At 57.6% G+C, this 22,728-nt stretch overlaps 1 protein-coding gene across 7 annotated transcripts; it reads right to left on the bottom strand.

Moving 5' to 3' along the window:
* Window positions 1-1,781: 1,781 nt before the first annotated feature.
* Window positions 1,782-21,267, bottom strand: GRAMD1A (GRAM domain containing 1A). Of its 7 annotated transcripts, none has more exons than XM_029201148.1 (19): window positions 21,175-21,267; window positions 16,277-16,390; window positions 15,962-16,172; window positions 15,835-15,855; window positions 15,271-15,355; window positions 15,038-15,141; window positions 14,861-14,956; window positions 14,029-14,109; window positions 10,593-10,705; window positions 10,269-10,419; window positions 9,527-9,725; window positions 8,382-8,525; window positions 6,696-6,814; window positions 6,472-6,614; window positions 5,535-5,899; window positions 5,327-5,414; window positions 4,007-4,114; window positions 3,803-3,923; window positions 1,782-2,250 (listed from the first exon to the last, which is right to left on the bottom strand). In XM_029201148.1, the coding sequence occupies exons 3-19, from the start codon at window positions 16,061-16,063 to the stop codon at window positions 2,158-2,160; spliced, it is 2,133 nt and encodes a 710-aa protein (XP_029056981.1). In that variant the 5' UTR covers window positions 16,064-16,172; window positions 16,277-16,390; window positions 21,175-21,267; the 3' UTR covers window positions 1,782-2,157. The 7 variants fall into 7 exon arrangements, with proteins under 7 accessions (XP_029056981.1, XP_029056954.1, XP_029056970.1 ...); XM_029201121.1 differs by lacking the exon at window positions 21,175-21,267 and adding an exon at window positions 20,524-20,656; XM_029201137.1 differs by lacking the exon at window positions 21,175-21,267 and adding an exon at window positions 17,699-18,527.
* Between the last annotated feature and the right edge of the window lie 1,461 nt (window positions 21,268-22,728).

Here is a 22,728-nt window from a genome sequence, read left to right as displayed (position 1 = left end):
AAGACCAGGGTGGGAGACTTTTGGCTGAGGGTTGCTCCTCAGGTCCTAACCTCCAGTTCTGGGTGGGGTGAAGTTCCAGAATCTCCCCCCTGCAGCCTTGCCAGGTGAGAGGAACCAAGGGTGGGGCTGGCCCGGGGCAGAGGGAGAGGAAGCCAGGGACACCAAACCAGGGACACCAGATACCTTTGTGATCTGGGCCTTTGTGCCAGCACCTCCTAGGCTGTGAAATTCCCCTGCAAAAAATAACTCTCTTGCTGTTCTGATCCCTCCCCTCTGATCGGGGGTGGCAGGCAGAAGCACAGTGAGGACAGGTCGTAGGCACCAGGCAGGGGCACCTAGTGACCGCCCTACAAACTGATGTTGGCTGAGCACCTACTACGGGCTTGGGGCTGTTCTAAGCACTTTACTAATATTAACTCATTTAATTCTTCCTACAAGATGGGTGTTACCATTATGCCCATTTTACAGGTGTGGGAAACTGAGGCTCAGGATGGGTAACTTGCCATGATCACATAGCTAGAGGTTAGAGGAGACTGGCTCTGCCCTTTGTCACCTGTGGTCCATCCTGCCCCATGCGGCCCCTCCTCCAGTCCTCTGCCCCAAGCCATCAATTAAGATTCTTACAGCCTGCCTGTGACTTGTCAAAGGTCTCTCTTTACACCCCTCCTCACTCACTCTGGAACCAGAATAGGGTTTGAGTGAGACAAACCTAGGTTCTACCTGGACCGAGACCTTGCCTCTAGGCCCATTTCCACATCGGTAAGATGGGGTCCAGATGGCCACAACCTGGACAGGCTGGTGTGGGGTCCTGAAGGGGGGCCTTGTATCTAAATGTGGAGACACCAGGGGCTAGGCCTTGCCTCCCTGCTGAGTGGCCCCAGGCATGTAACCATTTGTTTGTCTCCATCTCATGGAGTAACTGCGAGAATTAAATGAACATCAGACCGTGGCACAGAGCCTGGTGCATACTTGGTCCCCGCTCCATGACTCACTTTTTTCTCCCCTCAATTTTTCTGCCATAATAGTAATGTTTATTGAATACTTACTCTGTGCAGATCCTGTTATAAGTAGCCACCTTTATTAACTCCTTGAAACCTTATAAAGCGGTTCTCAAAGTGGGGTCCCTGGAGCATCAGCGTCACCTGGGAACTTGTTGGAAGTGCAGGAGCTCAGCAGACTCGCCCCAGACTTGCTGAGTCGGAAAGTGAGGGTGGGGTCCGGCATTCTGCTTTTTAAAGAGCCCTCCGGGAGAACGACTCACTTCTGACAACCCTGGGAGACGGGTGCTATTCTTTTTTTTTGCAGCACGGCATGCAGGATCTCAGTTCCCTGACCAGGGATCAAACCCACACCCCCTGCAGTGGAAGCGCAGAGTCCTAACCACTGGGCCGCCAGGGAAGTCCCCAACAGGTACTATTCTTATGCTCATTGTACAGAAGAAGCCGAAGCGCAGATTCCTAACCACTGGGCCGCCAGGGAAGTCCCCAACAGGTACTATTCTTATGCTCATTGTACAGAAGAAGCCGAAGCTCAGAGAGGTTGACCTGCTCCAGGTGACATGCCCACTAAGTATCAGAGGTAGGACTGAACCAAGCCACCAGCCACCAGTCTGTCCTCACAGACCCCACACTGGACCCTGATGGTGCAAAGCTTGTGAAAGATGCTCAGGGATTCCAGGTCGCGTCAGTGACTGTGGCCCCAGAAAAGGGATGGTACGCCCCTCCTACCACAGCGGGATCTGAGCGCGACAGGAGGCTCCCACCCACTCCCAGGGCCCCGCAGGCACAACCACAGCCATTTCCAACCCTTTATTGGGGCTCTGTCAGCCCCAAATAAATATAATACATTAAACCCAGAGCTGAGGAAATCGTGCACCCCGGGAGGTGCCCCCCATAACCCCAGCCAAGCACAATAAGTTAGTAGGGGGCCTGCCGAAGGCCAGACCAGTGCCCTGGCGGGGCAGGCGATGGCAGCTGGACTCACACGCTGGTCTAAAGTGCATCTCGGTTCTGTGGTCCCCATGTCTGCGTGGCCCCTGGCCGGGCCACTGGGAGGGGTGGGCGGGAGGTTCCCGGCGCTCACACCGAGCCAGCAGTGGCCACCGAGCCTCTGTGTCCATCTGTCCATTTGGGGAGATGGCCGAGTGGCCAGATATCCTCAGGAGAAGCTGTCGTCGGACCGTGGCTGGGAGTCGAAGGGAGGGTCTGAGATGGTGATGCCTTGATGCAGCTTCTCCAGCGAGAACTTCATCTGGGGGAAGAGGTGGGCAGGGTGGGGGATGAGTGCTGGGAGGGGTGACGCATCCCCCAACATGCCGCAGCTGAGGAACTGGGGAAGGTCCAGAGAGGCCAAGGTCAGCCTGTGCCTCTGCACCCCAGCCATTCTGCACCCAGTTTTACTTCTCATAGGCAGCAGGTGGAAGGGGCCCAGGTGGCCTGGTTTCAAGTCCTGGCTCTGCTACTTACTGGGTAACCTTGGGCAAGTGCCTTAACTGTCCCAGGTCCCTCAGCTGAAACGTGGGTCGGGTGGACGCCTAGGACCTGGCACACAGGAGGTGCTGGGTACACGTTAGCTATTCTTACTGCCTGCCGTGCGACCTTGGGAATGCCTCTACCTCAACGTTCCTGTCTATTAGATGGGGGGTAACAAGAGCACCCCCCTTGGAGGCTGGCCATGAGAAACAAAATCAGTTGGTCATCTTAGCTCTTAGAACAGCACGGCTCAATTGGTGTCTGCTGTTAGCATTAATTTTGAGAGTTTGAGAGAGGAAAATCATCAGAATGGAACTGAGGATGGGAAGGCCCTGACCTCCCTCTCTCTGAGCGACGGGACCCCAGCCTCAATGATCCCTCTCCCCTGTCCTGCACAGCCCTTTCCTGCGTGAGCATCTCCCTCTGAGCATGATTTCAGGGTGCAACGAGGCCCCTAAAGGTGAGCCTCAGCATTCCAGTCCATAGTGACCAGGAATGATTTTCACCATCACCCAGCAGCGTGGGCTCTGATGCCCTCTGGCACCCAGCTGATGCCAGATGCTCCCCAGCGCCCAGCGTCTGTGCTGACGCCTCCCCCCACCACATTTACTGAGCACCTGCTTTGCGGGATCTCACTAACAACAGTGAATGCAGGTGAGGTGTTTGCATGAGCTGGGCACTACTCAGATGCTAACTCCTTTAATCCTCACAGCAGCCTTTGAGGTAACATCGATTATCATCCCGTTTACAGAGGAGGAAGCCAAGGCCCCAGTGGTGAAGTCACCTGCACGAGGTCACAGGTCAGAATTTGAACCTGGCCGTCTGAGTCGATGCTGCCAGCGAATTACAGTGGTTGCCTGGGGCAACCCCTTCTGGAGATGAGATCCCAATAACCTCTGGAGAACCTCTTTCCAACCCTCACGTGACCCCTTAGTCACCTCATAGGTGGGGAGGGGTTCAGTGACCGAGCCTTATCCCTGGCCACTATGACTGGTTCAGGGACGGGAATGTGACCTTTGGATGTTACCCTGGAACTGTAGGTACCATATTGGTCATCCTAGGATGCCCCAAACAAAGGCAACCCTGGGGGTGGGCAGAGTCAAGACCAGGTGAGAGAGACTGATTCTTACTACTATTGAGTGGCTGGATCGAGCCATGCCTGAAGTCAGACATCCCTAGACTTTTTTCCCATCCCACTGATTTTTCCAGCAACCCTGGGAGGCAGGGACTATGAATGGCTTTTCTCATTTAACAGAGAAGGAAAGTGAGGCCCAGGTGCACATGCCGCATCTTGGGATTTGAATGCAGGATCCCGCAGCCCAGAGCCGCACCTCGTCCAGGAGCTCCACAGAAGCCCGCAGGATCTGCCTCCACTTGTGCACCTCGACGCTGTGGAACTGCTTCTGCAGGGCCAGGATCTCCGCCCACTCCGTGGCCGTCTGGGGGAACTTGCTGTGGGGGATACAGGGCCTGAGTGGGATCTGGGGCTCCCCCGACCTCCCCAAGCTCCCAGCTCCCTGGGGCTACCCACTCACCCCTTGGCCAGGGCCAGACTGTGCCAGGACTCGAAAGTGTGGGCTGTCCTCTCCAGGGACCAGAGGCGGTAAAAGAGGAGGACGTTGAGGGCAATGAGGACGATGAGGCTGGGGGGAGGGGTCAGAGGTCAGGAGTCAGGATACCAACGTTCCCACAAGTGGGGGGTCACCCACGTGACCACACCTTGAAGGGGTGCCATGATTAGCTCTCTTTTCAGAGGAGGAAACTAAGACTCAGACAGGGTGAATGACACACCTAGGGTCACGCAGTCCACACTCAGCAAAGTCAGGGTTCAAACCCAGGCCTGTCTGATGCCTGAGCCCTCAACTGCTTCTCCAGGCCAGCGAGGTGGGGGAGCTGGGGGCACGGAGTGAGGACAAGGGGCTGAAGCTGAGGGTGAGACACAGATGAGGGGAGGGCAGGACGCAGGACCCTACCTCACACAGATCCTGAGGAGGCACAGAGGGGGAGACAAAGAGATGAGAGCTGCCCAGCCGGTCCCGGCCACCCCCCGACCCCGGCAGCCCTGAGCTGAGCGCACCGCACAGCACCTCACTGGACTGCTGTTACTGGCAAACTGAGGCCCAGAGAGGCTGAACGTGTGGCCGATCTCTCACTGCCCAGGGTCTGCGGGGAGCATGGATCTCATCTCCATTTCCTCAGAGCACCGTGCCCCTAGCCCCGGCCTCTGTGCATGTTGGTCTCCCCACCTAATCCCCGTGGGGTCTCAGCTCAGAGTCCTCTGCTTTCCTGGGAAGCCTTCCCTGGCGGCCTACCTGTCCAGCCTGGAGGAAGCCTTCACTGGCCTCCGAAGGCTTCCCTGTCCCCTCCGCCCATGTTTCCTCCATCACCACCCCATCCCTCTGGTCTGGTGCCAGGTCTGTCTCCCCCCAGGGCTGCCGGTCGCTACTGTGTCCCTCGCATCACACAGCTCAGGGCTGGGCACAGAAAACCTGAATGAAGTGTAAGTGCCATTGCTCCTTTTGCACACCTCTCCTGGTTCACCCAATTCCGGCTCCCTCAGGGCCTGCTCCTCCAGCCCTGGGGGCGCGGTCAGGCCCCTCTGACCCCCGCCAGAGCCCCGAGGCTTCCCTCTCCCTGCAGGGATGACCTCGCCATGGCAGACTGGGCAGTACACCACGTGAGGAGCCCTGCCGGGCGCATCTCAAACGTCACCTCCTTTAATCCTTGCTATGGGGTGGGGAGCCCGCGCTCTCACGTAAGCAGAGACCCAGAGAGGCCAAGCACTTGCCCAAGCTCACACAGCCAGGGTGCAGATCCAGGCCTGTCTGACCCCCAAACCCGGCCCCCTTACTCACACAATGCTGATGAGAAACAGGGCGCTGGGGATGCCTGCCCCGGGGCCCTGGTCCACGGACGGTTCTGAGAAGCGGGAGCTGAGGGAGCCTGCGGGGGAGCAACTCGGAGTCAGACAGACTCATCCCCACCCAGATGGACGGGCTCACCCCACCCAGATCCCCAGCTCCCCCCCCCCCCCCCCCCCACCCCAGGCCTGACGGAACTCACCTGAAGGGTGCATGCCAACCCGGGCGCAGGGGTCAGGGTCCGGGTGCTGCGGCCCGTCACCGTGGCCCCTCCAGCTCAGGGGCCGCTTCCGCCTGCGCAGGCCGGACAGCAGCCCGCGTGCATCCTTCCCGCCTTCCTCCAGAGACAGCTTCTCGGCCTTGGCGAGCTCTCGCTCTGCAGACACGAGAGAGGACCCTGCATGTCTGCACCCGGCCAGGCCCCGACCCTGTCTGTGGCCCTGGCCGGACCCCTGTCCCCTACCCAGGTGGTGGAAGTAATCTTCGATGCCGCTCCACGAGTTCTTCTCAATGAGAGACTTCACAAGGCTCCAGGGCTGCTTCCGATAGCGGATCTCGGAGGACACTCTGGGGTCGGGAAAGGGGTGAGGGGGTCAGGGTCTGACTCCAGCCTTGCTGTCCCATTCCCGGGGGCAGCCTTCCCTCCCCTGATTCAGAGAGGGCCCCTTGTCACCCACAGACAAAACAGACACCCCCCAAGGGTTCCCTGTGATCCCCACTCACCACCCCACTCAGCCCGCAGCCCCTGCTCTGTCCACACCCACTACCTTGGCAGGTCTCCCGCCTTCGGCGCTGCCCCAGCACTGCCCACCCAGACTGCCGTCCTAGCCTACACCCCCCCCCTCGAACCCCTTCCATCTTGCTGCTGCGCCCAGCTCCACGCGGGCTTCTGAGAGACACCTCAGCAAGTCCCAAGCTGAGCTCCAATCTTCCCCCAAACCTGCCCCTCCCGACCTTCCCCTCCCAGTCAATGGCAGCTCCATCCTGGTGGCTCAGGCCAAACACCTCGGGGTGTTCCTGACTTCTGCTCGCCTGCCACGATGGCAACGAACATTCTGCAGCTGACTCGGGGTGGGGAGACTGGGGCAGGGGCCCTGGGACCACCAGGGGTCAGGTGGAGGGGCCGGGCCACTGCTCACCGGAGGCGGGCCTTGTTGCGGGCAAGGCCCAGGATGCAGTAGCGGTGGGCAGTGTAGAAGTAGTCTTGGTAAGGGATGCCCTGCGTCAGCACCTCTGAGTCTACCACACACCCGCCTGCCTGCGGGCCGTGCCGGAACAGCGTCTGCGGGGCCAGGGAGTCAGCGCCATGCCCCCCACCCTGGCCCCCGGTCACCCCACCCGCTGGCCACCCTGCCTGGCACACCTGTGTCTCCACCACGGAGGCGCTCTTGGGCCCCAGCGGGTTGCTGATGGGAATGGTGTAGGTCAGCACTCGGCGCTGGTGGCACTTGCTGTCCCCGCTCCAGGGGCTCAAGGTCACGTCTGGAGGATGGAGGGGCAGAATGAAGACACCACTCTCCAGTCCTTTGCCCACAGACTGTAGGAGACTCAGCCTTTCTGGAAGGTTCCAGTTCTCTGGGGACTTGCCCCCGAACCTGCGCCTCCTCCCTGCCCCCACCCCGGTGTCTGCCCCATCTTCCCTCTGGATGCCCAAAACTTCAGACGTTGATGATCCTCAGAGCTGGGACCTCTCTCCTGCCTACACTTCTCAGCCCTCCTGGGCCACCTCCTCTACTCCTGCAGCCCCAGTCTCCTCTCCTTACCAGTCCTGGCTTCTCCCCTGAGCCTCAGACCTAGGGTCCTGCCACCTCTTGAACACCTTCCCCTGGAAGTCCCCAGGGCCCCTCACATCCACTGGCCTCCGCATCTCCTCAAACACATCCCTCCTCGCCCCACTGTCCTCCAGGCTTCCTGCAGAGCCCTGAGCCTCGTCCTGGACACTCCCTCCCCGTCTATTCACTGACCACCTGAGCACTGTCCTAGTTCAGCCCATCCTTGTCTGTCCAGGGCCCCTCTTCAGCCTCCCCCTGAGCTCCTGGCCTCCGTCTCTACCCCTGGTCCAGCGGTAGCTTCTTAAAGCCAAGCCTGACCCTGTCCCTTATCTGTCTTCAACACTCCATGGCTCCCCAGTACTGCCAGACAGAGTCTGAGCTCCTCAGTCTGATATGCCAGTCTCTCCAGGACATAAGCATAGTTTTGGGGGACTCGAGTGCCCCCAACACAAGGCATAGTCTTACTCATTCTGCAGGGGATTCTACGTGGTTCATTTTCATCAATACAGAAAAAAGAAACAGAGAAAACTACCATCTGAGTAGGCCCTCCCCAACTTGAATCTCTTTTGCAGCCTCCTGAGCTCCCTGCTAGTCCCCTGGTCAGCCCTTCTGCCTCTGCTGGTGCTGTGGCTTCCCCTCTCCACATCTGGCCACAGGGGCCCAGCCGCAGGGGGCTTCTCCCAGTGCCAGCCTCCAGCCTCAGGATCTTTGCAGGTACCCTGCTGGCCTCCTGGACTCCTCTCTCCCACCTCCTCCACTTTCCCTAAGAAAGTTCCTCCTTCAGGCCTTAGTTTCAACGTCACATCCTTCCAGCAGCCTTTCCTAACACCCCCCAGACCACAGCCACCTCTCTGACATACACCCTTATCTGCCTGAGTATCTGTTTACTGCTGTTGTCACTAGATTCCGGAATTCATCTGTCCTGGTCTCTGCACGGGCCTGACAGAGTGCTCATTAACTCGTATTTATTAAATGCTTACTGTCTGCTACTGTTCTAGGCACTTTTCTAGTATTAACTCATTTAGTTCTCATGATACCCTGACAAGGCAGGTAACTAGTATCACACCCGCATCACACAGAAGAAACCGAGGCACAGAGAGGGTCCGCACCTGGCCCAAGGCCACTCAGCTGGTAAGAGGCGGAGCCTCTCTGGCCTCACAGACGCTGCTTTTAACTCCCCAGCCTGCCACACCTGATCTGCACAGCGGTGCCTGCCCGTCTCCTGTTCTGCCCCTCCTCACCCCCTCCCGTGTACCTTGGTCACCTCGGCCCCTGACCTGTGAACTTGCACTGCTGCAGGAAGCCCTGCAGGAAGGGCGAGTCTGAGAAGAGCATCTGCTGGAGCCGCTCGGCACCCACGTGGAAGACGGAGTTGATGAGGAGACGACCGGAGAGGTCGGGAAGGAGGGCCGCCAGGTCGGCTGGGCGACAGAGAAGGACAGGGGATGAGGCTGCCTGCGTTCCTCAGTTTCCCTCTGAGTGACCGCTGCTCCCCACTCCCAGGCCTTGTGGGGTGCCTGGGCCGCCCCGTCCTCCTGGACCAGAGCGGACACAGACACGAGCTACTCAGCCCCCCTCCACCACAGGATGGCTTGAGGGTGGGCGTGTGCCCCAAGCCCAGACAATCAGAGCTACCACCATGGGTTCAAGGCGGAGCGCACACCTAGGCTCACGCACCTGCAGTCCTAGTGATGACAGGGGTGGGCCTGCCCATTAGCTTGAGCTTTCGGCCCCAGTGACTGGCTCAGGGGTGGGCGGATGGGGGTGTGTGCGTGTCCCAAGCCAGGCCATCAGCCACAGTGAGAGGCTCAGGGGTGGGCTTGCTCTCCAGTCAGAGCCAACCCTAGAGCTTTCGGTGCAGCCACTGGGAGAACCATGCTTTCTCTCTGCTAGGCTTGTCTGGGGCAGGGCTGGGGCTCTTTCTGCCACAAGAGTAGAAGCTCTCTGAGAATAAAGTTGGCACAGAGAAGATGGAAACGATGATGATGACGGAATAACAGCCAACGCTTACCAACTGGCCCAAACACTACCTGTATTAAGACATTTAATTCTCTCAGTGACAACACTGTGAAGTGGGTAGTGTTATTGCTAACCCCAGGTGAGGAAAATTTTTAGATGAGGAAAATGAGGCTCAGAGAGGTTGAATAATTTGCCCAAGTCACACAGCTAGGAAGCAGCGTGGCCAGGATTTGAGCCCCAGCAATCTGGCTTCAGAGCCTATACTCCTATCCACCCTGCTAAGCTGCCTGCAAAGCAGAGCTAAATACGGACAGATTTCTAACAACACCATTTAAACGCCTTATCTTAGCTGCCTACTCCGTGGACTTTTCAGTCCCACAAGCCAGCGAATCCCTCGGTGCAGCCCGTGTGAGTGAGGTTTGTCACGTGTACCCAAAGCAAACGAATCGGCCACCTGCCTCACCTTCCTCCCCCGTGGATGAGGAGGAGTTACTCGTGTCTGTCAACAGCTCCTCACTGGGCAGCAGATCCAAGGGGCCCAGGGAGGCGGGCCCGTCAGGTGGGGCGGGCTCTGAGCTCGCGGGTTCAGCCACCGGGGTCACTGTCTGGCTGGAGGAGGCGTCTGGCTGGCTGTCTGTCTGCTCCTCCTTGTCTTCCTCTGCCTGCAGAGAAAAGCTTAATCCAGCCTTGTCCCGGCCTAAGGGCCCCTTGTGTACCCACATCCACCAGAAGGCTTCGAGACTGTAGGAGAACCAGTGCCGGGGAGGTCATGTGTAGCTCTTCGCTGAGCTACGGGGGGCCCTGGGGCCACCCAGACGAGGACTCCTCTCAGCTTCTCAGCCTCTCAGCCAGGCCTGTCCTGGATGCCTGGGCCATGAGCTTTCTTATGCCTGTCCTGTCCATGCCTTATCTGTTTGTATCCGACCTCATCCAGCCAGCCAGCCCTCTATCGGCTCTTCTGTCTCTCCCGCTTCCCATCTATCTACCTGCCCCATCTTTGCCTGTCTCTCCCTTTCCCTACCTGTGCCTAGTCTCCTTGCCCATCTTCCCAGCTCCATCCCATCCCTCCATCCATCCCCTCACTTACCCCTCCATCTACCTCTTCTCTGTCCATTCCCCCCCGTCCCCCCTCAATCTGTCAGTCTGTCCCTCTCTCTCCCCGGCACCACCCAGCACCCTCCTTGCTTCTCCACGCGCCCGCTCACCCCATGGTCTGCGTCACTGCTGGCCCGGGAAAGGCTGGGGGTGATGCGGCCACGGCGCGAACCTGCCGGGCTTGGCTCCTGGCTGTGGTCAGCTGCCCCTGAGGAGGTGATGTCGCTCAGGGCGATTACATCTCCCACTTCCTTGGGGCTCCTACACAGAAAGAGAGGGAGTAAGACCGCTGCACCTTTGAGACACCCACACACCCTCCTGGTCTCCCAGACTTTGTACCCCCGCCTCAGTCCACCCAGGACCCCAGGAGCTCTGCACGCAGCCCCTGCTGTCTCCTCCCGACCCCCGGAACCAGCCTCCAGCTACCGACTCACCCTAGACCATTCAGCTGCAAGGGGCAGACATAGTCTTCATCCTCGCTGGTGAGGCCCAGCTCTGAGCCGTAGCACTGATGCACCAGGTGCCAGAGCTCTCGGGGACTCAGCGTCTGGGCAGGCAGGACGTTAGGTTGGCCTCCACCTTATCAGGGCCAGAGCCCTTCCACCCGCGCCCACCAGCCCTCAGCCTCAGCAGTTCCCCTGGTGTCCACAAGGGGGAGCATGACCTCCCATCCCAGACCTCTCCCAATCGCGCTCGGCACCCCATCGCATAGGAGCCAGTGTGCTCAGGAATTCTCCCTTAGGTCCTCACAATACTTCCACAGCTACAGGTTGAAGTTCCCAGTTTTACAGAGAATATGAGGCCCAGGGTGGAGAACTCGTGCTTGAGGTCAACTCTGGGGTTCAAACCCAGCCAGACTCCAGAGCCAATGCTCCCACCTGCCATGCTGTCCTGCCCCCAACTACTTTCCCAGGTGCCCTCAGAAGCTACCCATGGCTGGAGTGGCCGGATGATGCTGGTGAGATCTAACAGTAATAATAGTAGCAGTGCCAGCAGCTGACATCCACCGAGTTGTTACCATGTGCCAGGCATTCTTCTAACCCTTTATGCATGCTAACTCAACAAGTCTTCAAAACCATTCTGTAAAGTAGGTGCTAATATTGTCATCATTTTAAGATAATGACGCTGAGGCACAGAGGTGGGTAATGTCATCCAATTAGGAAGTGGCTATGTTGAGATGTGATCCCAGGGGGCTGGTCTAGCCCTGGACCTAACCACTGGACTGCACTGCCTCCCACGAGGTGACATTTCCAAGCTCTATTCTAGGCCCAGCTCGGGTGCTGTGAAGGAGGGACAGTCCCCATCTGACCAACGGGGTTCAGTGACTCGCACTCGGTGACGGGGCTGAACTCCATCCCCAACAGTCTGGCTGCCCTTGTCCTCCTTGGAGACTTTGACACTGCACTGTCCCTCCCTCGGGCTCCTGCTCCAGTGCTCTCGCCCCTGAGGATGGCCATAGCTGGAGCTGCCCCTGAAGACAGGAAGTGAGTTCAGCCCTGCTGGAGGAGTGGGTTGGGGCCTTCTGAGGTGCTACAAGCCAGCAGTAGCAGCCACTGTGTGATGCCTACCTGACATCTATCCATCATCCCTTCCTGCCAGCAGAACCCTGATTTGTTTGGGGTGAAAATCTTCCCCAGCCCCAGGGAATTATAACTCGCTTATATCAACTCACTTTTCCTTTGCCACATACCCAGCTTCCTGTGCAACCAAGGGTGATCATGTGACCAAGTCTTAGCCAAAGAAATACAAGGAAAAGTCTGCTAAAGGAGGCTTTCCCTTCCTGATAAAGGAATGCCCACTTTCCATCCATCCCTTTCTTCTTTCATGTTTGGGACACTTAACTGAGGGCATGACATCTGGAGCTGTAGCAGCCACCTGCAACCATGAGGCAACAAGCATGTGGACAAAACATCAATATGCAGAAGGACGACGGTGTGGAATGATGGACAAGAGCTTGGGTCCTGGATGACATAGGGAGCCCTCAAATCTACCCTGGATTGCCTGCCTCCAGACCTCTTGTTACATGGGCATCAGTGTGATTAAGTGGACTCTGGAGCCTGACTGTAATGGGTCAGAATCCCAGCTCTGCCACAGAAAAGCATATGTGCCCATGGGCAAGGCTTTCCCTCTGTGCTTCACTGGTGAAATAAAGATACTAACCACACTGCCTTGAAGGGTGGCTGTGATGATTAAATAAGTTAATTCATGGAGAGCTCAGAACAGTCCCTTGCACCCAATAGCTCTGTTAAGTGTTAGCTATTATTATTATCATCTGAAGTAATTCAGTGTCTGTTTGTTTAAACCATCGTCTGGTTGGGTTTTCAGCTACTTGCAGCTGAATGCATGCCACATAAACTCATGCAACCACAGTGGGCATTCCAAGAGAGCCCACTCAGGGCTGGCCCATAATAGACTATCAGAATGTGAAAAGTAAATGTCTGAAATCCCTTACTCAGAATCTTTGGGGTAAGACTTGATTCAAAATTAAGAAATTTGGGGATTTAAGAAAGATAATACACTGCCTATACTATAATACAGCACTAGAAATATCTATATTATATTTAGGATCCAGTAAGTACAGTGTATACCAGAGGTTCTCAAAGCGTGGTCCAAGGATTTCTGGGCATCCCCTGGACGCTTTTAGGGAATCCATGAGGGCAAAATTATTTTCATAAGTATGGTAAGTGTTACTAGCAGTATATCACTTGCCTTTTTCACTTTTATTCTCTCATGAGTGTACAGTGGAGTTTTCCAGAGACTATGTGACCTTATCATTGTTCTGGTGGCTAATGTAACGCGTGTTTGTGTATCTTGTGTTTAAAAATATCCCAGTTTCAGGACTTCCCTGGTGGTCCAGTGGTTAAGACTCTGTGCTTCCACTGCAGGGGGGCGCGGGTTCGATCCCTGGTTGGGGAACTAAGATGCCACATGCCACGCAGCGAGGCCAAGAAATTAAAGAAATAAAAAAGACACACTGAAAAGCTTACTCTCTGTGGGAGGCCTTCCCACTGACCCACTGCACCACTACCTCTCCCAAACCTGCCCTTCTTCTGTTCCTTTCTCAAACTCTGAACACTTTAAAAAAATTTTTCCCAGTTTCAATTTCTAATTGATAGATATACTCTACTTAACAGAAGCCCTTTGGAGTCTATAATTATTTTAAAGAGTGCAAAGGATTCCTGAAACTACAGAGTTTGAGGATCACTGGTATATTCTGTACTGGATACTATAATATTATACTGAGTCACAACTATATTTAAGATTTACCCCAGTCATTCACATTATTATTTTTTGGTCCTCAAACATATGAAAAGTCCCATTAGTTGAGATAAATACAGACCCGTGTTATACAAGAAGCACACGTGGTGTTTTAAGTTTAAATTAATTAAAACTGAAATTAAATTAAAAATGCAGATCCTCAGTCACACTAGCCACGTTTCAAGAGTTCAACAGGCAAGTGTGGCCAGTGGCTACCATACCGACAGCACAGCACAAAACTCTGTTAGACAGTGCTGATAGGGACTGTAAACCATGTCAGCTCAAGTCGGGTTTTGCTTTACCAAAAACCTCCCCATCTTGTCAGGTTTTGCTTTACCAAAAACCTCCCCGTCTTCGGAGCATTTTTGATTTGCAGGTGGTGACTAAGCGGTTGTGAGTACGCATTTCTCATGGGCAGGGTGTGGCACCGGAGCCCGTGGCGGCCCCCTGTGGGGGCCTATGGAAGAGCTGCAGGCACATTGGGTCTGGTGCCCATGGAGAAGAGCTGGAGGGGTCCCCTCCAGTTCCCCGAGTCCTGGTATCTCTGGCTCCATGGTCCCCCCACTGCAGCCCTCCCCCTAGCCCCCCTGCCCAGGATTCGCCCAGGCCCACCTTTTCAAGCAGTGCGTTCTGCCAGAGACGGAAGATGAGGAGGAAGCAGCGATCTCGGGCCCCAAAGGAGGTGAAGAAATGCTGCAGAAGAGAGAGGTGTGTGAGCCCTGGGGGACAGACAAGGCTGGAGGGAGGAGGAAGCTCCACCCGCTGCACCCTGTTCCCGGCTCTCCATGCTGATGTATGTAATCATTCATCCCTTCACTCATTCCACAGAATATCTGTCCTGTGTCCAGCCCAGCACTGGATGACCCTGGAGTCACCACGATAAGGAGATGGCCCCCGGCCCTGGCCCCAGGGCTCACAGCCCAGAGCTCACAGCCCAAACTGGCTGGGCTGCTTGGGGGAAGCCCAAGGCACATTCCCAGTCTCCTGTGCCCACAGTGGGTGGCCAACGGATCCCCTTTTGGCCAAGAAAACACAAAGGGAAGTCTGCTTGAAGTCTTCCCGCCCCATTTCCTTCTCCAGTCCCGTCTGGGCCACTGGTGTGAGGCAGCCCTCTTGGATGGACCCTGAGGCAACAATCATGATACATGGAGCATCGGGGAAGGCTTCCCGGTGGAGGAGCCCTCTGAGCTGATAGAATTTTTCTGTTAATACTATCCCTGAACAGCTATGTCAGGGGACAGACTGCAGGGCCTGAGACAGGAGCAGGTGCAGGAGTCCGGGTCAGAGACTACAGGAGCCCATGCTGGGGCCGGGAGAATAAAGAGAAAGGGAAGATGAGAGAAGCTGGGTGCTGAGTCAACAGGGCTCTGGGTGGTGGGGAGGAGAGAGGAGCCGGTGAAGATCGGGGACCCCGGGGCCCCTGTCTGCTGGTCCTCTCGCTAACCTTCTCATTCTCCGTGCAGATCTGGATGGCGTTGGGGATCAACTTGGCCGTCTTTTCCTTCTTCAGACACGTCACTTCCTTCAACTGGATGGAAATCTGAGGACAAAAGACAAGTCAGAAGGGGCCAGGGCCCTGCCCGCCCTGGGGCCCCTCCTCGTCCCAGGTCGGTCAGCTCACTGTTGTCTCCCAGCGGAAGATGTTGCTGTAGAAGCAGATCCAGTTCTCGGAGAGATAGAGGCGGCCCTGGAGGAGGATCTCGCGCTGCAAGGCACAGGAGTAATCTGAGGCGGCCGAGGGGAGAGACGGGCAGACACCCGAGTCACACGGCTGTCCTGGCCGCTGGGCCGGCACATGCGGGAGGGTCAGGAGGGCAGAGCTGGGAGCCCCGGGTCTGGCTGGCAGGGACTCACCTACAATGAGGCGTTCGGCTTCAGGGAGCTTGCTGAACAGTTTACGGAAGTCCTCATTTCGCTGCTTGTACGTGGGGCTCAGCATCTGGGGGAGGTTTGGGAGGTGAGAACCGGGACAGGGGGCCACACCCCTAATTCTGTCCCCCAAAGCTCCCAGCACCCCTCAGTCTCCTCAGCCTGGGAGGAGCCTCTCTGAGGCTTCAGTGTCTAGCTCACCTCTGGCTCCTACTGCCTGTTAACACAAGAGTAACCATAACGAGAGCCATTTACTGATTGCTACCTAAGCCAGGTCCTGTACCACGTACCCACCAGTATCACTGACTCTCAGTGAATGTTCCCTTCAGTCTAGTAAGGTCAGAACTGTTTCTCAAGGAGAGAGAAACCCAGAGAGGTTAAGCAACTCACTCAAGGTCACAGAGCATGTAAGTAGCAGCATAGGATGTGACCCCCAGGTCTGCTGACCCCAGCACCCACTCCATGACTACTGCAGCCAGGGGCCCCTGGCCCAGCACCTGTCCCCCTCCCTCTCATCCTTCCAGCAAGGCCCCCTGCCCCGATACTTACACTGTACCAGCTCTGCATCTTCTGTAAGAGAAAGGAATGGAGTCAGAATGAGCCTCGGGATGCCCCTGCCCTCCCACCCCTCCCCCCACCGCTCCCCCCCACCCCACCTGGGCTTGCACCAACTGACCTTGCTGTTGCGGATGAAGTTCCGGCTGCCCAGGCTCTGGGTGCTGGGTGTCCCAGGCACCCCACCCTTCTCTGAGGAGCTATCTGACCCCTTCTCCACCATGGTACCTGGTTCCGGCTCAGGTGGGAGTCGGCTTGGCGGCAAGAGCTGAAGCCGCTTACGGAGAGATGGGGAGCTGCTTGGCGTGCTCCGGCCAGAGTGCGGGGTGGTGCTGGGGGAACAGGAAGAGGGGCATTGTGGGGGAAAACAGGCTGGAGTGGGGGGACAGGCCGGCGTGGGGGGGGCCCACCCATCAGCCCATTGATCCCCACCTACCCACCCTGCTCCACTTCCTAGCCATGTGACCCAGAGCAGGCCCCCTAGCTCCCCAGGCCTCGATCAGTTCATCTGTAATCCAAGGGTGAGAAATGCATGTCCTCTTCTAGTTGTCTGGAGGGTTAAACAAATCAGTACATGTAAAGGGCTTCTAACAGAGCCTGGCACATAGTGAGCTCTCAGTAATGCCTGCTGGTCTTAAAATTAACTTATTAATTCTTTCATAACAATAAATATTTATTGAACAACCACTTTCCACTCAGTGGCTTGAGCTAAAAACCTAAGCGTCTTCTTTCCTACTCACCCCTCATTTTTACTCTATTAGCAAGTCCCACATGGTCCAGCTCTAAAATCTATCTCCATTATTTCTATTTGGCCCACCTCCCCCTGCTCCAGCGGCCTGACCCAGCCTCCATGCTCCCCGCTCCTGGACATCGCAGTAGCCTCCTCGCTGCTCAGGTCAGGGACCTCCTGGCTTAGTCCTCTCCCCCTGCATTCGACTCCAGATGAAGGCAAGGTCCTTACCGCCTCTGCTCAGGGGCCAGTTCTCCAAGATACCTTCCCTCGCCCCTCCACGTAAACCACATCCCCTCTCCCGAGCCCCCGAGCCCCCGAGCCCCCTCCCTCTTCTCTCTCCCTCGCGTTTCAAATCCTCCCACACCAGGAGGTGCACTTCACAGGGGAAGGGGGTTTTGTTCCCAGCTGCACCCCATTGCCTAGAATGAGGCCTGGCGCACAGCAGGTGCTCCGCAAGCTTTTGCCCCTGTAGACTGAACGAGTGATTGACCCCACCCCGTGCCCCCCACCCTCCAAACTTGGATTCCACCAAGTGTACCACTGGCCCAACCCTCCGCAGGCTGAGGCTGCTGCAGATCTCAGCTGGACCACTTCCCTGTGACCTTGGGCAAGTGCCTGAACCTTTCTGTGCCTCAGTTTCTTCTTGAGTATAATGGGGATAACAGCAGTATCCACCTCCCAGGGTTGTCTATAGGACGTACATACATAGAGCCCACCACCTGGAAGGTGCTCTGGCTGAGTAGGGACTGTCAGGCTAAGATGGAACACGCAGCCCTGCCGCCACCCCAGAGCACTTGCTGCCGAGGTGCCACGCTGACCCCCTGCACAAACACCTCAGCCTGGTATTTGGAGCCCAAACGGACGCCAACCCCAGTCAGTCACCCCTAAGTGCACACGGAGCACCGGCCCTGCACCGGGCACTGGGGACACAGAAGTGGGCAAGACAGACCCAACAGCTGCCCGCAGGGACCTGACATTCTGATGGGGGAACAGAGACGATCAGTAAGAGATCATGTAAATAAGGATGATGATCTCAGACACTGGTCAGTGCTGTGAGGCAGCGCTGCGCACAGGGGCAGCGCCAGCAGTGCCTGGAAGCTGTCAGAAATGCAGTCTGGAACCTACCTCAGACCTCCTGAGTCAGGAAGTGTGGGTGGGGTCCAGGAGACTCTAATGCATGTTCAAGTTTGAGGACCACGGAGATAAGGAGGGCTAAGTGGGTTGGTGTGCAGGGACCACTTGAGCTGAGCCCAAAGGACAAGGAGCAGATCTGGCAAAGGGCCGGGGAAGACTGTTTTAGGGGCAGGAACGGTGAGTTCCGGCACAGGACTGAGTTTGGCAGGTCTGAGGAGGAGGGAGGTGGCCAGCGGGGCTGGGGAAGGAGGACAGGAGGCCACAGGCCCACCTGCAGGCCCTCTGGGCCCTGAGCAGGTGTTCGGGCTTCACCCTGACGGCCCTGGTGAGCTCGGGAAGGGTTTAAAGGAGGGGTGACCACATTCCTCCCCTGCCTCATCTTCCTGCCTCTCTAGCCCGAAATGCAGACCCCTCCTCCACCTATCCTACCCTCCTGCAGCCTCAGGTCTAGGGAAGGCGCCTGCAGACAAGTCCGACACACACAGACAGGGCCCAGCCTGCGCCCCCAGATCTCGCTCCTTGGCAGGACAAAGAGGAGGTGCTCAAGCCTGACAGCCCGGAGGCTGCCCAACCAGGCAGGCTGCAGCAGAGGGAAGGGAGGAGCCCGACACGGTGACATGGCTCAGGGACTTGGAAGAGAATGGGGTTTTGTCACTGCAGACACCTCACCTCCGGTTTCCCGGGCCTAAAGAGGCCAACAACTCCCTCCGGTCAGAGAGGGGCAGAGGCCTACACAGGTGTGCACAAAAGGGAACCTCGACGTGGCTCACACACAGCCACTGTCACAGGCAAACTGCAGTTCCCCACAGTTGTAAGAAGCCTCCCCTACCCCTCACCCCCCATACACCCTGCAATAGTATCACAGGTATATTACAGTCACACACAAAGCCACAGAGTCTCAGCACAATCACACACAAGGACGCCACAGCCACACACAAAGTCCCAGAAGTTACACACACATGCGCGTGCATGCATGCACAACACACACGCAGCTGCAGAGGGTCACAGAAACAGAAAACCATGCAAAGTCCCAGGTACATTCACACATACCGGCACAAGAAAGTCTCAGAGGAGACTTGAAAGCAAGTAACATTCCCACAGTTACAGAGAGAGCCACACAGTGAAAGAACAGTCACAGGGGACCCCAGCTAACATGTGCACAACCCAGGTAAATGAAGTCTAGGGTCAGCTCAGCTCTCATGGCATTCCCCATCTGGAGGGGAAGCCAGAGCAAAGACCTGCTCTTACGTGGCAAGGGATGGACATGTCAGCTGCTGTTGCTGACTGACAAGAGAGCCCTGACACTCACACAGCCATGAAGGACTTGGGGAAAAATGCAGCCCCGGGAGGTCGTGGACACATCTCGACAACACAGTGGCCAGGTACTGAAATCATGCATGGGACATGCTTTATAAACTGTAACAGCGGAACAGCATCAGTTACGATTATTGCTCCGGAGAGTCAAGGGTACAGCCAAGGTCTCAGGAGGGAGGGTCCCAGGCTCACTGTGAGCCACAAGGGGTCTCTCACTCACACAAAGCCCCAGAGGGTCCCAGCTGCTCACATGGAAGCCCAGGCACGTACAACAATGTCACGAAGCGACACACACAGGAACTTTCACACAAAGATGGAACCAGAAATAGATAAAAGGTACAACCCCAGAGGGTTTCAGTCATACTCAACGACCCCAGACACACAATAATGTCACACATGCACACACACAGGTGACTTACATTTGCACACAGAGCTAACAGGTTCAGAGGCAAATTATAAGCACACAGAGGCAAAGGGTCACAGCAGCAAACAAAGAGCCCCTGACACATGCACACACACACTACAAAGTCACAACTGAACACACAGGCAGCTTACAGAAACACATGGAGCCACAGATGGTATCCCAGCTAAATTCACACACACGCACACAGCCAAGGAGGATCACAGCTGCCTGCACACTAGGAGACTTAGACACATGTACACACACTCCCAAGTCACAATCAGACATGCATAGGTCTAACGGGATGAGATACATTACACAACCACGGAAGGTCACAGCCACACACACAAAGCCCCAGACCCACACTACAGTCACAATCAGACACACGCAGGAAGCTTACAGAAACACATGGAGCCACAGATGGAATTCGAGGTAAATCACACACACACACGGAGCCAAAGAGGATCACAGCTGCCTGCACACTAGAAACACAAACACGCATACACACTTCCAAGACACCTACAACGCAAAATCTAAAATACTCTGGGCCCAGACAGAGAGTAGGTCAATTCCGTGCCCACGACCCCAGAGGATCTCACGCACGCGGTCGGCCGGCCAGCCACGCAACAGCCCCCATCCGAGCAGCCCCGGGCCCAGCAACAGATCACAACGGCGGGAGGGGGCCCAGACCCGGAGAGGCTGCTCCCGGGCTTGCCCCGGGCTCCGTGACCTGGGGGCCCGGCCGGAGGGGGCTCGTCTGCGTCCTGCCTCGACCGCAGGCCCGAAGACCTGGGTCAGCCTCGCGCACACCCCTCGCCTCCCAAGCAGAGGCGAAGGAGGCCCGGGCGCTCCCGGAAGGCCGGGTCCCCCAGCCAAAGCCCCGCCAAGCCAACGAACCGGCCCCGGGGGCCTCCCCGCCGTCAGGGCCCATCCCCGAGCGCACCCATGGGCCCCCAACGCCTCCCTCCCCTCTCCCTGGCCGGCCCCCGGTACACAAGCTCCCGGATCTCGGCCGCTGCCGCGCCACTCCTAGCCGAGCCCGCGGAGCCCCCTCCCCCCCGACCTTCTCCCGAACCTCCCCCGCCCCCGCCGCGGTCCTCACTCGAACATGGATGCGGAGCGGTGGGCGCGCCCAGCCGCAGGGCAGGGCCGGGCCCGGCTGAGCGTCCCCGCTGGGCAGCCGCCTCGCCTTCTTCGGCCGCCGCCCGCACCCGACCCCGCCGCCCGCAGCCCACCGCCCACCGCCCGCCGCCCGCCGCCCGCCGCCCGCACAAAAGGCCGGGGCCGCGGGAGGTAGCCGCAGCGTCAGCTCCCCGTTCCTGCCCCCGCCCCGTCGCGTCACAGCACCGCCCCCCGCCCGCGGGAGGGAGGGGGGAGGGGAGGGACCGGCCGAGGCGGGGAGGCGCGTAGGGGCCTAGATGGAGAGAGTCAGATACCTGGAGGGAGAGAGGGGCCGCAGGGAGGCGGGAGAGGAGGAGGTGAGAGCGAGAGGGAGACCCACGGGGAGCTGGCCAAGGCGAGGGAGGGACGGCGGGGACAGAGCGAGGCCACAGGGAGAGAGACGCGAGAGGGAGAATTAGAGAGGGAGGGACGGGGCGCTGGGGCAGGAAGAGCGAGACAGAGATGGAGAGGGGCGGCTGGGACGCCAGAGCACGGAGAGAGCAAGAGAGAGGAAGAGAAACAGACAGAGGCTCTAAGGAGAGAGACAGAGAAGTGGACCGGGGAGGGGGAAAGACAGGAGAAAAACACAGACTTGATTAAAACACGACACCGCCATGGCAGCTAGAGGCTTGGGCACAGGCCCGACCCGCTCCCCTGGTAGCGGGAAAGGGGTCCTCGGCTCCAGTGAGACCCCAGGCTGGGGGCTCTCGGCACCCCCCCGCACACCCGGGGCGGAACCTGAGAGGTGGGGTGGAGCTGGGGGTGGGATGGAGATTCGGGGAAACGGAGGGGTTGCGGCTGTGGGTACGCAGCTGGCGGGAAGCGGGTGGGGGCCTAGGCCGCCTCCCTCTCCGCATCTCTGAACCCCCGCTGTCGGCCCCCGGAGGGCCCAGCGCCTTGGTTTCTGGGGACCCCTCTTGGTCCCAGCCCGCGTCAGCCAGCCCGAGTTAGAATCCAGCCTCCCCGGCGCTTATCTGACTTCAAGCAAGTCACCTAGTCCTGGGGATCCCACTAACTCTGTGGTCAGGACTTTCCCACAGGACAGTGGGGGGGTGGGGGTGGAGGGACTGCCCTTTTACAGAAGGGGAAGCCTGGCCTCAAAGATGGGAAGTGCCTCGCCGAGGTCACTGTTGTTGGACGCAACCCTCCCGTGACGCCATAACCTGCGCCTGTCTCTGCAGCGGCTGCCTGAGTATCAGCTGCCTGAGTCTGTCGGTGTCCTGGACCCCTTGTCCGAGAGCACAGACACGGGAGTCCCACCTCGCAGCTCCTGGCCACGGGCGCCCCAGCACAGAGACTTGCTCCCCGCTCCTCTAGGACAGGCTGTTCCTAGCTGTTGAAAAAAACTCCATTCCCATGGCTCTCCCACCCTACACCCCCTCCCTCCAAAAAAACCCACTGTCTTCTCCATTTTGGTGGATGGTAGGCCCCAAACTTCAGCTTTTCTTGACCCTCTTTCCCTCACACGCACATCCAGTCTCTCAGCAGACCCTGTGGGCTCCACCCACAAAGTCTATCCAGAATCTAAACTCGGCTCCTCCACTGCCCCCACCCAGGCCCAGCCTCCATCCTCCCTCCTGGACCATCACACAGCCTCCTCCCTGGTCTCCCTGCTCCCATCCCGCCCCTACAGTCTGCTCCCCACACACAGCCAGAGGGAGCCTGTGAACTGGTGTCAGGTCAGGGCCCTCGGGGCTTGGTGCCCTCCTGGGGCCCCACCTCTCAGTCCCGCTGAAAGCAAAGTCCTTCCCTTGTTGCCTAAGTCTCCAGTCTTACTTCTCCTCTGGCTCCCCCTTGCTCACAGCCTCTAGCTACCCAGCCTCCCTGCTGTTCCTCTAACTCCCCAGACACATTCCTAACCCCAGGCCTTTGCACTTGCTTTGCCTCTGCAGGGAAGCTCTTCCCCCCTTCTTCCCGTGACTGCCTCTCAAGGTCAGATCTCAGGGTCAGATCTCAGCCAGGCCTTCCCTCCACCACCTCCCTTTGTCTCACTGTTCTCTTTCTTTGTATTTCTCTTTGCCTGTTTCTTCTTTTGAAATACTTTAAAATTTTTAATTAGGGAATATTTATTTCAAACAGGAAAAATGCAAGAGTCATCCTGGTCCCTACCAAGCATATATGACATCAATAGATGTGGACATTTTGC

Source organism: Monodon monoceros, unplaced genomic scaffold (assembly GCF_005190385.1).
Source record: "Monodon monoceros isolate NGI ecotype Baffin Bay Population unplaced genomic scaffold, NGI_Narwhal_1 Super_Scaffold_10, whole genome shotgun sequence".
NCBI lineage: Eukaryota > Metazoa > Chordata > Mammalia > Artiodactyla > Monodontidae > Monodon > Monodon monoceros.
Note: the sequence above shows the minus strand (reverse complement) of the source record. Positions and strands in the feature narration are given on the sequence as shown.

Coding starts and splice junctions, on each gene's coding strand:
- GRAMD1A (XM_029201104.1), bottom strand. Junction 15,142..15,270: donor AGCCGAACGCCTCATTGTAG/GTGAGTCCCTGC, acceptor CGGCCGCCTCAG/ATTACTCCTGTGCCTTGCAG. Junction 6,815..8,381: donor GCAGCAGTGCAAGTTCACAG/GTCAGGGGCCGA, acceptor TCCATCCTCCAG/ACGTGACCTTGAGCCCCTGG.